Below are 13,887 nucleotides of genomic sequence, written 5' to 3'. Positions count from 1 at the left end.
ACAGAACACTTTCCTAATTAAACTCTGCCAGCATTTCACCCATCTCAAGCCTCTATACAACACTGATTCTTTCTCATATAATGGCGTGATCCTACCTCACTGATGTAGCACTTTTGTTAGCTGTCATAACTGCTGCAAGACTTTCTTCTGCAGAGACACCTCTTTGTCAAAACAATTTCATTATATCTGCTAAAAGTTTAGATATGATTATTTAGATACATTCTACCAAGGATATGAGTTTTTCCAATGCTCAATATAATTCAATGTATTAAGGATGTTCTTTACTCAATCGAAAGAATCAAACAAAAGTAAAGTGCAAAATGAGAATTGTGTTCCAAAGATAGAGAAGAATGATAATATATTGGAACAAGAATTAGATGCCATGTGAATTATTGTGCGGAAGATTAACGCTTCCCTTGATGTTACTGTGGTAAGAATCTATGATCTATCTATTTATAATCTTTCCATGCACACAGCAATGAACTGCACCACCAAATTTTTCGTCTTCACCTTCATCGGAATTATCGAAAAAACCTATTCAGGTGGTCGAATTGCACGTGCAGGTATGGTTGGATTTATGTCTTGTTAGGTTGATCTTTCCAGTTTTGGGATGATTCTTTGTTTGCTGTTCTTACAGCCTTTGTTTTTCTACATCTTTATCTGCATCCATTTTGTTTCCTACTTCACTCATGGATCTTGCATGCTCTACATATTCTACTACTCACCAAACACAAATATACATAAATTTGTGTAATTTTACTCTTCATTTATGATATTTACCTCGTGAATTTTAACAATTTTCGTAATCAAATCTAATCAATAGCAGAGAGAGTGAATCTTCTGGATTAGGAATTTGTTTACATAGATAAGTAAGTCAGTACTTTCATTTATATTGACAAAAACCAACAAACTATCATGTTGTCCAAAACCCCCTTTAGTAAGAAGAGATTTATAAATATCTTATAAAAAAAATATTAAATAAAACTAATATTAAAAATAAAAATTAATTAATTAATATATTAACTAAATTAAATATTAAAAACTAAAAGAGTTATTGAATTTTAAATGAATTTCTATTATTAATAAATAATTTCTTAGGATCTAAAACACAAATTTTAAATTTTAAATGATTATTAATTAAAAATTTGATAACTAATTATATATTTTAAAAATTATTTATTATCAATAAAAATTAATTTAGATACTAATAAATTTGAGTCTGTAATTTTTATATAAGATTTTTTCATTTTAATGGAATATATATTTTGCACTATCTAGTATAATTATTAAACAAAATTAGGAACCCTATGCTTAATATTTTTCTACAAAATATAGATTATAAAAGCAATCTCCATGTGTAGTCGGTGGTCGCCGAAGTTATGCAAAGATCAACATGATCGCCGGTCGATGAAACGGCGATCTCCATGTGTGTGTGGCGTGGTGAATGTAGGTGGCCTCGGTTCTGGGTGTTTTGGTAAAGCTGAATGATGCTACGAGGCAACCTGCAGGTCTTTTTTTGGGTATGGTTCTCTCACTTTATGGTTGTTATGATCCAACCATAAAGAAGAGTTTCTTTTGTGAATGAAATAGGAAGTCCCTTCTAGTCACCGTATATCGGTTGGGATACCCCTGAAGTATCCCTTTAATTTTATTTATTCATTGCTAATAAAAAAAAGTTATAAAAAATGAAAGATTAGTATTGTCGTAGGAGTGTCTTAGAGGCATAGAAGCTTAAACCCTAAGCTTAACTACTCCTTTTTTTTGTCTTTGGATTAATAATATATAAGGATTAGAACATCCCTTTTATTTATTTATTATTTCTTAATAAAATTTAAAAAAAATATTAGATGTGTCTTGGAGAGTTTTTAATGAGTTAAAAACAAGAAACTTGGTATCTTTAACATATGTTTGAAGAGAAGTGAATGTTATCATTTGATAATTCATCCTAAACCCTAAATTATAAATACTAAAACCTAAAATTATAAATCCTAAAACCTAAAACATACCGTTTACACTCTAATATGATGATTTAGTGTTGATGATGCTAAAGAAAATTTTCTTTTACTGATATGGTATGTAAGATATGGATTTATAATTATGTTTTGATAGATCTTGAAATTGGTGCATAGAAATGGGGAATAGTCCAAGCGGCCCTCGTTTTCTGGGGAATGGAAACTATTGTTCTTACCATATTCAACTCGACGATGCCGCTACCATTACCGTCACAAAACATCAACAAAAGAGCGAACTCAAGTACGAGGTAGACGGAATGACTTGTACACTTTTCATATCCAGAAGTCTCGAAAGAAATTCAGGTGATGAGAACATATCTATCTCTCTCACAGATTTTTACCTAAATATACAGAAATATACAACCCTTGTTAGTCCTCGATGTGCAACGATTTACGTATCCGTAAAGAAAGAAAGAAAAAGCGACGGTTTTCTTTGCATTCCATTGGAGGTGTTTGATATTTTCTCTACGGAAGGGAAAACCAAACAATATGGTGTATCACGGAGGGGCGAAGTAGAAACGGAGTATTGGGCATATGGGTGTGGAACTAGGATGGGTCTTTTGGTTACTGAGAAGAAGAAGAAGAAAAGCGATGAAGAACAAGTGTACGTGGCAACCGTAGCACATTATTACGTGAATAGTAGTAGTGGTAGAAATCGTGGTGGAGATATAGGTTTTTCAGTTGTGGTGAAGATCGGAGTGCATAATGGAGTATTAGATTTTAGCGTAGATGGCCCTGTGGAACACCCTTCTTCTGCATTACTTTACATGATTCAAGAAGTCATTCGAACAGGGACGTGGAAGCTTTCTGCATGTCCTCATTGCAAGAATATCCAATCGCAGAGTAGATGGTTATCTGAGAGTGAAGGCAACGACACCACTCTTCCACCACCACCACCACCACCGCGTTACGGAGGCTCACAAAATGCAGCAAATATGGGACGGTTCAATGGGGATGGTAATGGTAGTATCATTCAAGCAAATAAAATTAACTTCAATAAATGGTGGAAATGAGTTACAGTGTAGCAACTTCAATTTGTGCTTGTTAACAACTTTCTTCATCTGGTTTGATAATGCAAGCTGTTTCTGACAGCAGATATACAATTTTCTGTGCTTTTTTCTTCACTAAAACCATCAATGTAATAAGCACAATCGTATTTTCACACCCTTTTCGCGGAGATTGAGTTTAGTGTGACGAAGAGGAATGATTCAAATAAATCAGAAATATGTATAGTAATACAATAGAATATATTTTGAATATATCCATTTTAGATTGTGTAATCCAGATATAAAGATTTGTACATATGGTATAATTCATAATACAAATTTGTATTTCAAATTTTCGGGTTAGACTTGAAGAAGTGGAGTTTAAATCAATATCCCAGGAGGATAAGATTAACTTATATCGGATTTTTCAAAGAAATAAATAAGGGATGTAATATAGGAGTGTGATGGCTCAAAAAGTCCTCAATCAGATGGGTTCAAATTTAACTTCATAAAAAGTAGTTGGAAAGTACTAAGAGAGGATATTGTAAAAGCAGTGAGGTACTTTCAAGTCACGGGAAGTATTCCTAAAGGGTGTAACGCGTCATTCATTACTCTAATACCTAAGGTGCATGATCATTTAAAGCTTGACCAGTATAGACCAATATCATTAGTTCGGGCATTATACAAGATTATTTTAAAAATGTTATCTTGTAAAATTAAGAAGGTTTTACCCTCAATTATTAATGAAAGTCAATCAATTTTTTTGAAAGGTAGAGAGATGTTAGATAGTGTTTTTCATAAATGTTTACTTTCATTCAATTAAAGATTTGGTCTTGAGTCGCTTCAAAAATACCATCAGCTCGCTTTTCTTATTCTGATTGGTGTATTGATCATTTAGTTTGTATGAATAAAATTCATTATTGTTTTTGTGTTGGTTTTTTCCTTATGTGGTGGGTTGCTCGTTGCTGCTGGTGGGAATCTTAGGTTGTTTTTCTTAGAAAGATTTTTTGAAAATTTTTTCTTATATAAGGGCTGAATCACCTCTAAAGTGGTTTACATTTATTTATTCTTTCTTTTATAATAAAAAAATTTATTATTAATTTAAATAATTATAATATTACTTAAGAATTGATTTTTAAATCTATTTTAACTTTATAAAACTAAAAACTTTGTAAATCTCACAAGTATAGAAGAAAAAAATGGCTGAAAGAATCGAACAAAAGTAAAGTGCAAGAGCATGATGTGAATTATGTTGGAAAGATAGAGAAGAATGATAATATATTGGAACAAGAATTAGATGCCATATAAATTATTGTGCGGAAGATTAACGCTTCCCTTGATGTTACCGTGGTAAGAATCTATGATCTATCTATTTATATTCTTTCCAAGCACACAGCAATGAACTGCACCACCAAATTTTTCGTCTTCACCTTCATCGGAATTATCGAAAAAACCTATTAAGGTGGTCGAATTGCACGTGCAGGTATGGTTGGATTTATGTCTTGTTAGGTTGATCTTTCCAGTTTTGGGATGATTCTTTGTTTGCTGGTCTTACAGCATTTGTTTTTCTACATCTTTATCTGCATACATTTTGTTTCCTACTTCACTCATGGATGTTGCATGGTCTACTACATATTCTACTACTCACCAAACACATATATATAAATACACATGGGAAATAGTTCTGACAACTTTTCATCTTCTAAAAGATGGAGATTATGTTGGTATCTTTAAGAAACCTGATATGTTTAAGAAACTTGGTATCTTTAAGAAACTTGGTATGTTGGAAGAGAAGTGAATGTTATTGATATGGATTTATAATTATGTTTTGATAGATCTGGAAATTGGTGCGTAGAAATGGGGAATAGTCCTAGCGGCCTTCGTCTTCTGGGGAATGGAAAGTATTGTTCTTACCATGTTAAACTCGACAATGCCGCTACCATTACCGTCACAAAACATGAAGAAATAACAAACGATGAAGAAAAGATACAAGACTGGGAGCTCAAGTACAAGGTAGACGGAATGAGTTGTACACTTTCCATATCCAGAACCACCGATAGAAATTCAGGTAGTGAGAGCATATCGATCTCTGTCAGCGATCTTTACCCAAATATAGGGCAACATTCAACACTTCTTCGTCCTCAATGTGCAACGCTTTACGTATTCGTAGGGAAAGAAAAGAAAAAGAATGCTTTTCTTCACAAACCATATGAGGTGATTGATACTATCTTCAGGGAAGCCAAAAAAAAACAATATGGTGAATCACGGTCACGGAGGGGCGAGGTAGAAACGTACTATTGGGCATATGGGTCTGGAACTAGGATGGGTCTTTTGGTTACTGAGAAGAAGAAAATAAGAATCAACAATGAAGAACAAACCTACATGGTAACCGTAGCACATTATTACGTGAATAGTGGTAGTGGTAGAAATTGTGGTGGAGATATAGGTTTTTCAGTTGTGGTGGAGATTGGAGAGCGTAATGGGGGATTAGATTTCAGCGTAGAAGGCCCCGTGGAACACCCTTCTTCTGCATTAGTTTTCATGATTGAAGAAGTGATTCGAACAGGGACGTGGAAGCTTTCTTCATGCCCTCATTGCAAGAATATCCAATGCCAGCGTAGATTGCGATCTGAGAGTGAAGACAGCGACGCTACTCCTCCAACACCATCATCTCATGGAACCCAACGAAACGTAACAAATAGAGGAGAGTTCAATGGGGATGGCAACGGTAATATAATTCATGCAGAAACTGTTAACATCATTAGGAATTTCTTTGGATTGCAAAGAAGATAAAAGAGAAAAGGTAGAGGAAACTATCTCATTTTTCAACATTGCCTAATTATGCAGAAAAGAAAAGGCACCAAACTATATCAGTAGAGAATGCAGCCAACATTGTTGCTACATCATATAATCATTTCTTCACTACTTCTGATGCATGCTCCAAACCAGCATTCAGCCATGGAAGTCTTCCAAATATGCAAAAATATAATTGCATGTGTAACTAACATGTACAGCATGAAAGAAGAGGATGTGTCCAATCCTTTAAGCTGGCCTATTTCACCATTTTTACACATAGGATTTTATTGAAGCACCTATATGAATAATAGGTAAAAATTGTGTTAGGATGCTGCACCGACTAAGCATTATTGAAGATCATAAGATTTTTCTGTTTTCATAATGTTCCAAACCCTACCTACTCATATTCCTTTTATATAAGATTTGGAGTTTAAGGTTTAGAGTTACATGTTTTAGTTATCAAAATGGTTTAATCCCTTTTTTCTTACAAATATCTGTCCACTTAATTAACCTATTCTTTATTTTTCTGTTAAATTTTTTTCATTAATTATTAATTGGTACCTACTTACGTTATGATTTTTGAAAACGGTCGGTGGAGTGAGGATAAGGATGAGGTTAAGGTTAAGGTCAGAGATTTCTTCGAAGCCAGGTTTGTTGGAAATGAAGAGTTGCCGGTTAGGATGGACAACGCTTGTTTTAATTCCATTTTCGTGGAGGATAATCAGATGTTGATTGGAGATTTTACTAAAAAGGAAATTAAGGAAGCGATGTGGAGTTGTGATAGCTCGAAGAGTCCTGGTCCAAACGGCTTTAATATGGATTTATAAAGTTTTGTTGGGATCTCATCAAAGCAGATATTATGGTTGCAGTAAAGGATTTCGAATCCTTCGGAAAATGGCCTCGGGGTTCAAATGCGTCATTCTTATGCTTGATCCCTAAATGTGAAAATCCTCTGCGGCTTAGGGAGTTTAGACCTATCTCATTGGTCGGATGTCTATACAAAATTATTTCGAAGGCTCTGTCGCAGCGTCTAAAAAAGGTGATTGGTAAAGTCATCGATGTTAGGAAGTCTGCTTTTCTTCAGGGGAGGGGTTTGTTGGATGGTGTGTTAGTCGCCAATGAAGTTCTGGATGAGATAAAGAGAAGGAAGAAAAGTTGTGTTTTCTTCAAAGCCGATTTTGAAAAGGCGTATGACTCAGTGAGATGGGAGTTCATCTATTATATGTTAGAAAGACTCGGTTTTTGTGGTAAATGGATTCGTTGGATAAAAGGGTGTTTGGAGTCTGCTTCTGTGTCTGTGCTAGTGAATGGTAGTTCGTCTAAGGAGTTCTTCCCAAAAAAAGGACTTCGACAAGGTGACCCGTTAGCCCCTTTTTTGTTTTTTATTGCGGCAGAAGGCTTGGCAGGCGTGTCTAGAATGGCAACTGAGAGGAAGATGATAGATAGTCTGGAGATTGGCAGAGAGAAGGTGAAGGTTAACATGTTATAGTATGTTGATGATACTGTTTTCTTTTGTGAAGCTAATGTCAAAAGCATTTTCAATATTAAGGAGGCTCTGAATTGTTTTGAACTTGCATCTGGGCTTAAGGTGAATTTTATGAAGAGCAAGTTAGGAGGTGTGGGGGTAAAGCAAATATCGATTCAGCGTTTTGTGACAATTCTTAATTGCGAGGTGATGACAATTCCTTTAGTTTATTTGGGTTTGCCGATAGGAGGGTGTCATAAGAAAAAGGAGTTTTGGGCTGGGGTGATAGATAGAGTGAAAAGAAGACTGAGTAGTTGGAAAGGCAGGCTATTGTCTATGGCAGGGCGAATTTGCCTGATCAAGTCAGTTCTCTCTTTTATCCCTTTGTTTTACCTATCTCTTTTCAAAATGCCTGTTGGGGTGGCAAACGAGATAGTGAGTATTCAAAGGAATTTCATGTGGGGCTAGGGCTCTGATGGAAGAAAGGTAGCGTGGGCTTCTTGGAAAAAGGTGTGTGAAGCACGGGAGGATGGAGGGCTCGGCGTCATTGACTTAAGGATTTTCAACTCGGCTTTACTCGGTAAATGGATTTTGCGTCTGAGGTCGAATAAGGGTGGTTTGTGGAAGGAGGTAATTGATTCCAAGTACGGGGATTGGAGAAATTTGAGAGAGGGAAGGGGAGGAAGTTCAGATTCCCTATGGTGGAAAGATTTAAGGGAGGTGTGGAGCTTAGAAGGGTGGGGTCAGAATTTTGAAGATGTCGTGGCTTGGAAGGTGGGTAATGGGAAGGAAGTTATGTTCTGGGAAGACAATTGGGTGGGTAGGGGGCGTTGAAAAGTGTTTTCCCGAGGCTGTTTTCACTTAGTGTCTCAAAAGCTTCCACGGTGGCAGAGGTAGGGGCTTGGAACAACAATGTTTGGGTTTGGAAGTTTGGTTGGAGAAGGAATCTTTTTGAGTGGGAAAAGAATTTAGTGTGTCTACTGTCTCAGGAAGTTCAGGGTGTGAGCTTGAATTTGGAGAAGGAAGATAGCTGGGAGTGGAAGGAAGGGGAGGAGGTAGGCTATTCGGTTAAAACTGGATATCTCCGTCTAAGGGGGGGCTGAGTAGGGGAGAGAGAGGGGGAGTTTATGAAGTTCTGGAAGTGTAAGGTTGTACCTTCTGCACATGTTACGGCGTGGAGGGTGTTGGAAAATAAGTTGGCTACTAAGGCTAACTTGGAAAAACGTGGGATCACGGTGGTAAATTCTGTGTGTAGTCTTTGCGGGGTGGAGGAGGAATCTAACACTCGTCTATTCTTTTAGTGTAGTTTTGCGTGGCGAGTGTGGAACCTTTGTTGGGCTTGGTTGGGCGTGCAAGGTGTGTTTCATAATGTTCCACTGCTTAATTTCTCTCAGTTTAGGTTGAGTAACGTGTCTGTTTCGGTAAATGAGATTTGGGGAGTGATTTGGATCGCGGTCGTCAACGAAATCTGGAAACATAGAAACAAAGTAATATTTAGAGGGGGTGTAATAGACGTATTGGAAGTATTCACGTTGGTGCAACTAAAGGCATGGGCTTGGGTTACTTCCAAGTCGCGGGATGCAATCTTTTCCTTCTCTGATTGGTGTGTTGATCATTTGGTCTGTATGGAGATGATGTTTTGATGCCTTGTTTGGGTATAAGAGTGAGGGTTGTAGGCGGTTCTTTTCGGATTTATTTAAGTATTTAGGAGTTGGCGGGGTGTGTGTTGTGCACAAGGTTAAAGGTCGTATGTTTCGTATAAGGGTTGGGTCACCCTTAAAGTGACTCACATTTATTCATTGTTTATTGCTGATAAAAAAAAACTTAGTTTATGATATTTCTTTGTGATAAGGTGTTTGATGATAAGAATAAAAAAAACAAATTGTTAAAAGGTGTTTCAATATAAGAATGAAAAATAAATGGTATTTTTGGAATGCATTATTTTCAATTCCAGATTTTCATTTCCAGAATAAATGGTATTTTTGAAATTTTTGAAATTGTGTTGGGTGCAGGAAGCAATTGCCAAATGTGGATTCCATACTTGGCTCTCAATCAATCTTACATAAGGCCCAAAATTCATCAATTTCACCTTCAGCAGCCAACCATGTGACCCAATCCAAAAACTAATGCAAGTCCACCAAATGAAATACTAAAGATATATTTTTAGTATAATAAAGCAACTAATCACAACACTTAGCACTATCATCAACACATGATATCTTACATGGATTAAGATAGGAACCACACTGTCACTTTGAATACGAAGTTACCTCTTAAGATGATTATCTCTATTTAGAGGTGTCTTAGGAACATGTTGTCCACAAAAGATAACCTTAAAATTAGGAATGTGTTGACTCAAGGTTGTGTTTTGTGTAATAAGGAAGAGGAATCAATGAATCAAATGCTTTTCAATAGTAAAAAGGTTCGCATGCTACTGCCTTAACCATATCTTAGTGTTAAATAATACCCAGTATTTTTCTTAATTTAAAAATTATAATTTTCAATTGGTTTTGAGTGTTAATATTTGAAGATCATAAGGAAATACATATATTTTTTCTTTTTTCTTTTTTTATTTGTTGGTTGTTGTATTGAAGAGAAGCATGATATGAAATATAATGTGAGAATGTGAGAAAAAAAATACAAGTATAGGTAAGTATATAAAAGCTCTGTGCCAATACACCAATGCACTCAAATGATGTCTTCATTATTAGTTTCAAGGAATGTTCCTGACATTCTTAAAGTACAAAAACAAAATATTCATTGGCTTTTGGCACGAGTTTTTAATTATAACACTCAAATTTGAGATATTATTTAAGCTACGAGTGTGTATTGAAAGTATCTATTACCATAATATTACATTTTAGAAAAAGTATTAAACTATTTCTTCTGAATCTTGAAATGCTGTCATTAATCTACATCTGCTTTATAACATTAACAAGAAAAACTTCTAAAGGAGCATTATCATGAATCACCCAAATCACTGTCTATCTTTTAATACATTCCTTTCAAATGTATTGAAGTTAAGGTGTTATTTTGTTTTTCATGCATGACTTGAAAGTTAAAATGCTCACCAATATTAAACATTAGAGACTTGAGTTACAAAATTTACTTACTAAGGCAGCTTCAGTCATATGAAGTCCACAGTGCAGTGATTGAAGAGAAGTGAGGGTAAACAAGCCTAAGAAATGTCTACAACAAAACATATATTGATCCCTTATGTAGGATTTTACATATTCAAGCAAGAGAAGCCTCAGCTTGTGCCCTGCACTTGCCTTTAGACTCTTGTATGATGTGTTTAAAGGTAATAATAATAATACTCCATCTCTTCTGTATCAGTACCATATTGCTTCTAGTTGCGACTTTTGCATTTTTCCATGGCTCTTGGTGCTGCAGGAATCAAACTTAGGTAGGTAAGTACACTGTAAATTTGGTTTGATGATTTATTTAAGAACAAAAGAAAATGCTGAAGTGTGAACTCTGATTCATATTGAAAGTATAAAACCTTCAAGGGATGATGGACATTTCCATCATTTTAAGAAAATATGGTAAGATGATAATGGAGTCAAAGTTTTGCAGCTAGAATGATTTACACATCAATACTCCTCACTCATTTTCATACCAAAAGAGTTATCTTCTGATTTGTGTAAACTCGCTTGCAATTCAGTGGCTTCACACACTTGTTGGCTCTTTTAAGTGTTGTGGATATCATTTTGTAGCATTATGCAATGGAGTTATATCATGAGTGATGAGTTTATCAATGCTACGACAAGATATAAAAGAAAGCACATAGATGTATGTGTCAGTCTCACCTAGTCCAATTGCTTCAGAACTCTTCATTATCCTCAGTCTCTTGCATGAGTCAGTGAACATCCTAAAAAGCAACAACAACAACATCATTTCTCTTATTCTCCTTTGTTGATTCTGATATTATTAAGATGATAAAATAAATGTCTTTGTAAAAAATCATAGTTTGACTCATTAACACCAAAATGGAAATGGAATCAGAATAATGCATAACAGAGACATAATATGCACTCACTCCCATGGAACATCACCAACTAGCATCCAATCACCATCCTTGTCTTCATAGGTGAGAACATATTCTGAACCATGAAGGAGATCCATCAATCTACTTTCACTCAGCTTATCTCGACCAGAAACTCCATGAGAACCACATTGACCTGCACTTGTCATTGGTGAAAACAGTATCAGAATCTGAAACATACAAAGCATTTTATTGGTAAAGAATTATTTGACCTATTCATAGCACTCCCGTAAATATTCCCCCAGCTCATGGAACCAACCAGCCTGAGCCTGTGACATTGGAAGACTTAGGATCCTGATTTAGTCATCCACATAGATCTAAAAGGGTGCCAGTTCTGATCATGATAAACTCTTTATACTTCTCTCATCAAAATCAAATCAAGAGAATGATTGGTATAACCAGAGAATATTGAAATTTCAAAGCTATGCTTAATTTTATAGTAAGAAGGTAACAACAACTTTGATTGTAAATTGCTAGTAAAGAAAAACAGAACTCACTGATTGTAAAACAAGTAAACATCTTTTCCAGGGCTGAAGACAGTTCCATGTAAGTTCCAAAGATTTTGAGATCCACTTTCCTCAAGTATGGAGCACCATCCATGCTAACTTTCACATAAAGGCCTCCAGATTTGGCTTCTGCATCATCATCTTTCTTTGGAAGCTGAGTGGCCATTGAGTTCTTCCTGAAAGATCGGATTGGTGGCCATCCCACAACCTGTTCCCTGATTCAAGAAACAGAATAGCCCCAGTTGAGATAATCATCTATGCAGAGATCAGAGATCATAACTTCAAAACAAAAGGAACCCAATCACTAAGCTTTCTAAGGGAAATGCATAACAAATAAGAACACAGGGCAGAAAAAAACAATAAAGTTTCACCATGAAAATTGAACCATTGGTTATAGGACACTGAATAATCCCAGGAGTTCAGTAGAAAGTCATACAGAAAAGCAAACAATTGATAACCCAGATGAAGAAGAAAATTTACAGAACAACCAAAATAACCTAGATCATGATTAACATACAAGGAATACCCCCTAAATTACATAGAAAAGAGTTAACAGCTTCTATAACACTAGAGAGTAACATGATCACATAATTAGCAACAAGAAGAGTTAATGAACTCAAAAACCTCGCCTTGATAGACTTTATTCTCCCTTCTTCTCAATTTAAAATTCAACCAAATAATTTTTTTCAAAGTTAAAAAAAATAAATCATTTACTGTCTTTGAATTATCCCATTTTCTTCTTGATTCCAACATTTTCTAAATATGCACACACATAACTGAGAAAACCATAAACAGGACAGCACACAAAGTGAACAAATATTTTGACAAAGAAAACATATTGAATACAAGTATACATATATTATGTGATGATGCTAAAGGAAGATGGTGCTACTTTGCAGCAGGAGCAGATATCTGAGGTTTCTTCTCATTCAATGGTTTTGGAGGCAGAGGAACTTTATCTTTAACAACAGATGTTTGTTGGTTGGTAGACTCAGCCTTGCCAGCACTAGCACCAACACCCCTTGGTGAGAACAAGCCACAATCTTTTCCCAACCCCACCTCAGATCCACCATTCCCAGAGAGAAGCCACTTCCCAGAACCCCCATCAATGGTGTCTGAGAAACCCCTCTTGGCCCCAGACACCAAATTCTTCACCATGCCTAAAGGGTGCACATTCCTTTCTTCCACACCCCCATCTCTCTCAGGTGACTCGGAACCTGGTAAACCAAGCCTCAGCTCAGTAGCCTTGAGGTTCAAGCCACCACTAGTCCTCTGGGAAAACTTGTCAGAACCTTCCATTGCAGGAACCTCTGATAAGCCTACATAGCCTTGTTCCAGTGGCACAGACATCAAACTCCAGCTCACACAACTACTACAGTTTCAGTTATCCTCAAATATGGAAAAGAATCAATAGAGAGGGAGATGGAAACAGAAACTGAGACTGAATAATCAGAATTTAACAGTGGAAACAAAAGATTTTCTGAGGCTTTCTATATAAAAACTCTATGCATTCTGCTGTATAAACTGATAGTAATGGAGTTGTATGTGGTGTAACAAAAAAAGAAAAAGATAAAATTGGAGGACCAGGGAGAATGAGAGACTGTGATTGCATTTACTATACAAAAGAGAATATGGAACTGTGTATAGCTGTTTGCTTTATTCTTCAAAAAAAATTAAATTTTGCAAGAAAAAAAAAAATCCTTTGAAGAATGTGCTTTTTCTGTTTTCTATAATTCGTGTGAATCTTTTTGTGGGAGACCACTCCGACAAAGCCCAGAAAGTCCCTGGCATACTTTACTCGTTTCATTATTCCTTTTGCAAATCAATTTCATTGTCACTCATGGTTTTACAAGAAATTATTCTGTTCATCATTCTTTAGTTTTGGATAATTTATTTAATTGTAGCAATTTATATCACTATCTTATCATACTCAAAAAAGAAGACTAACACACAATTAATATTTATAATCAAACAGTACTCGAATTTAAATAACTTAGAATTCAATTTTTAAATTTTCAATCACTCATCAAATAACATGGTTATTCTTAAAATAATATAAATAAACTATATAAAGAAT

At 35.5% G+C, this 13,887-nt stretch overlaps 3 protein-coding genes across 3 annotated transcripts; 2 read left to right on the top strand and 1 right to left on the bottom strand.

Moving 5' to 3' along the window:
* Positions 1–488: 488 nt before the first annotated feature.
* On the top strand, positions 489–3,350 carry LOC137838105 (uncharacterized). Its single transcript, XM_068647335.1, has 2 exons — positions 489–563; positions 2,130–3,350. Exon 2 carries the CDS (start codon positions 2,132–2,134, stop codon positions 3,023–3,025), a length of 894 nt encoding a protein of 297 aa, XP_068503436.1. The 5' UTR covers positions 489–563; positions 2,130–2,131; the 3' UTR covers positions 3,026–3,350.
* Positions 3,351–4,349: 999 nt separating this feature from the next.
* On the top strand, positions 4,350–6,176 carry LOC137838104 (uncharacterized). Its single transcript, XM_068647334.1, has 2 exons — positions 4,350–4,481; positions 4,834–6,176. Exon 2 carries the CDS (start codon positions 4,856–4,858, stop codon positions 5,789–5,791), a length of 936 nt encoding a protein of 311 aa, XP_068503435.1. The 5' UTR covers positions 4,350–4,481; positions 4,834–4,855; the 3' UTR covers positions 5,792–6,176.
* Positions 6,177–10,310: 4,134 nt separating this feature from the next.
* Positions 10,311–13,660, bottom strand: LOC137838103 (auxin-responsive protein IAA27). Its single transcript, XM_068647333.1, has 5 exons — positions 12,703–13,660; positions 11,802–12,025; positions 11,299–11,440; positions 11,069–11,130; positions 10,311–10,646 (listed from the first exon to the last, which is right to left on the bottom strand). The coding sequence occupies exons 1-5, from the start codon at positions 13,158–13,160 to the stop codon at positions 10,609–10,611; spliced, it is 924 nt and encodes a 307-aa protein (XP_068503434.1). The 5' UTR covers positions 13,161–13,660; the 3' UTR covers positions 10,311–10,608.
* Positions 13,661–13,887: the final 227 nt, after the last annotated feature.

The sequence above is a fragment of the Phaseolus vulgaris genome, chromosome 4 (assembly GCF_000499845.2).
Source record: "Phaseolus vulgaris cultivar G19833 chromosome 4, P. vulgaris v2.0, whole genome shotgun sequence".
Taxonomy (NCBI): Eukaryota; Viridiplantae; Streptophyta; class Magnoliopsida; order Fabales; family Fabaceae; genus Phaseolus; species Phaseolus vulgaris.
Note: the sequence above shows the minus strand (reverse complement) of the source record. Positions and strands in the feature narration are given on the sequence as shown.

Excerpts from the sequence above, each read along its gene's own strand:
- LOC137838103 (XM_068647333.1), bottom strand. The coding sequence starts at position 13,160 with ATGTCTGTGCCACTGGAACAAGGCTATGTAGGCTTATCAGAGGTTCCT. Across the intron at positions 12,026-12,702 it reads ATATCTGCTCCTGCTGCAAA|GGAACAGGTTGTGGGATGGC; the intron begins GTAGCACCATCT and ends TTCTTGAATCAG. Across the intron at positions 11,441-11,801 it reads GTTTACTTGTTTTACAATCA|GTCAATGTGGTTCTCATGGA; the intron begins GTGAGTTCTGTT and ends TGACAAGTGCAG.
- LOC137838105 (XM_068647335.1), top strand. The coding sequence starts at position 2,132 with ATGGGGAATAGTCCAAGCGGCCCTCGTTTTCTGGGGAATGGAAACTAT.
- LOC137838104 (XM_068647334.1), top strand. The coding sequence starts at position 4,856 with ATGGGGAATAGTCCTAGCGGCCTTCGTCTTCTGGGGAATGGAAAGTAT.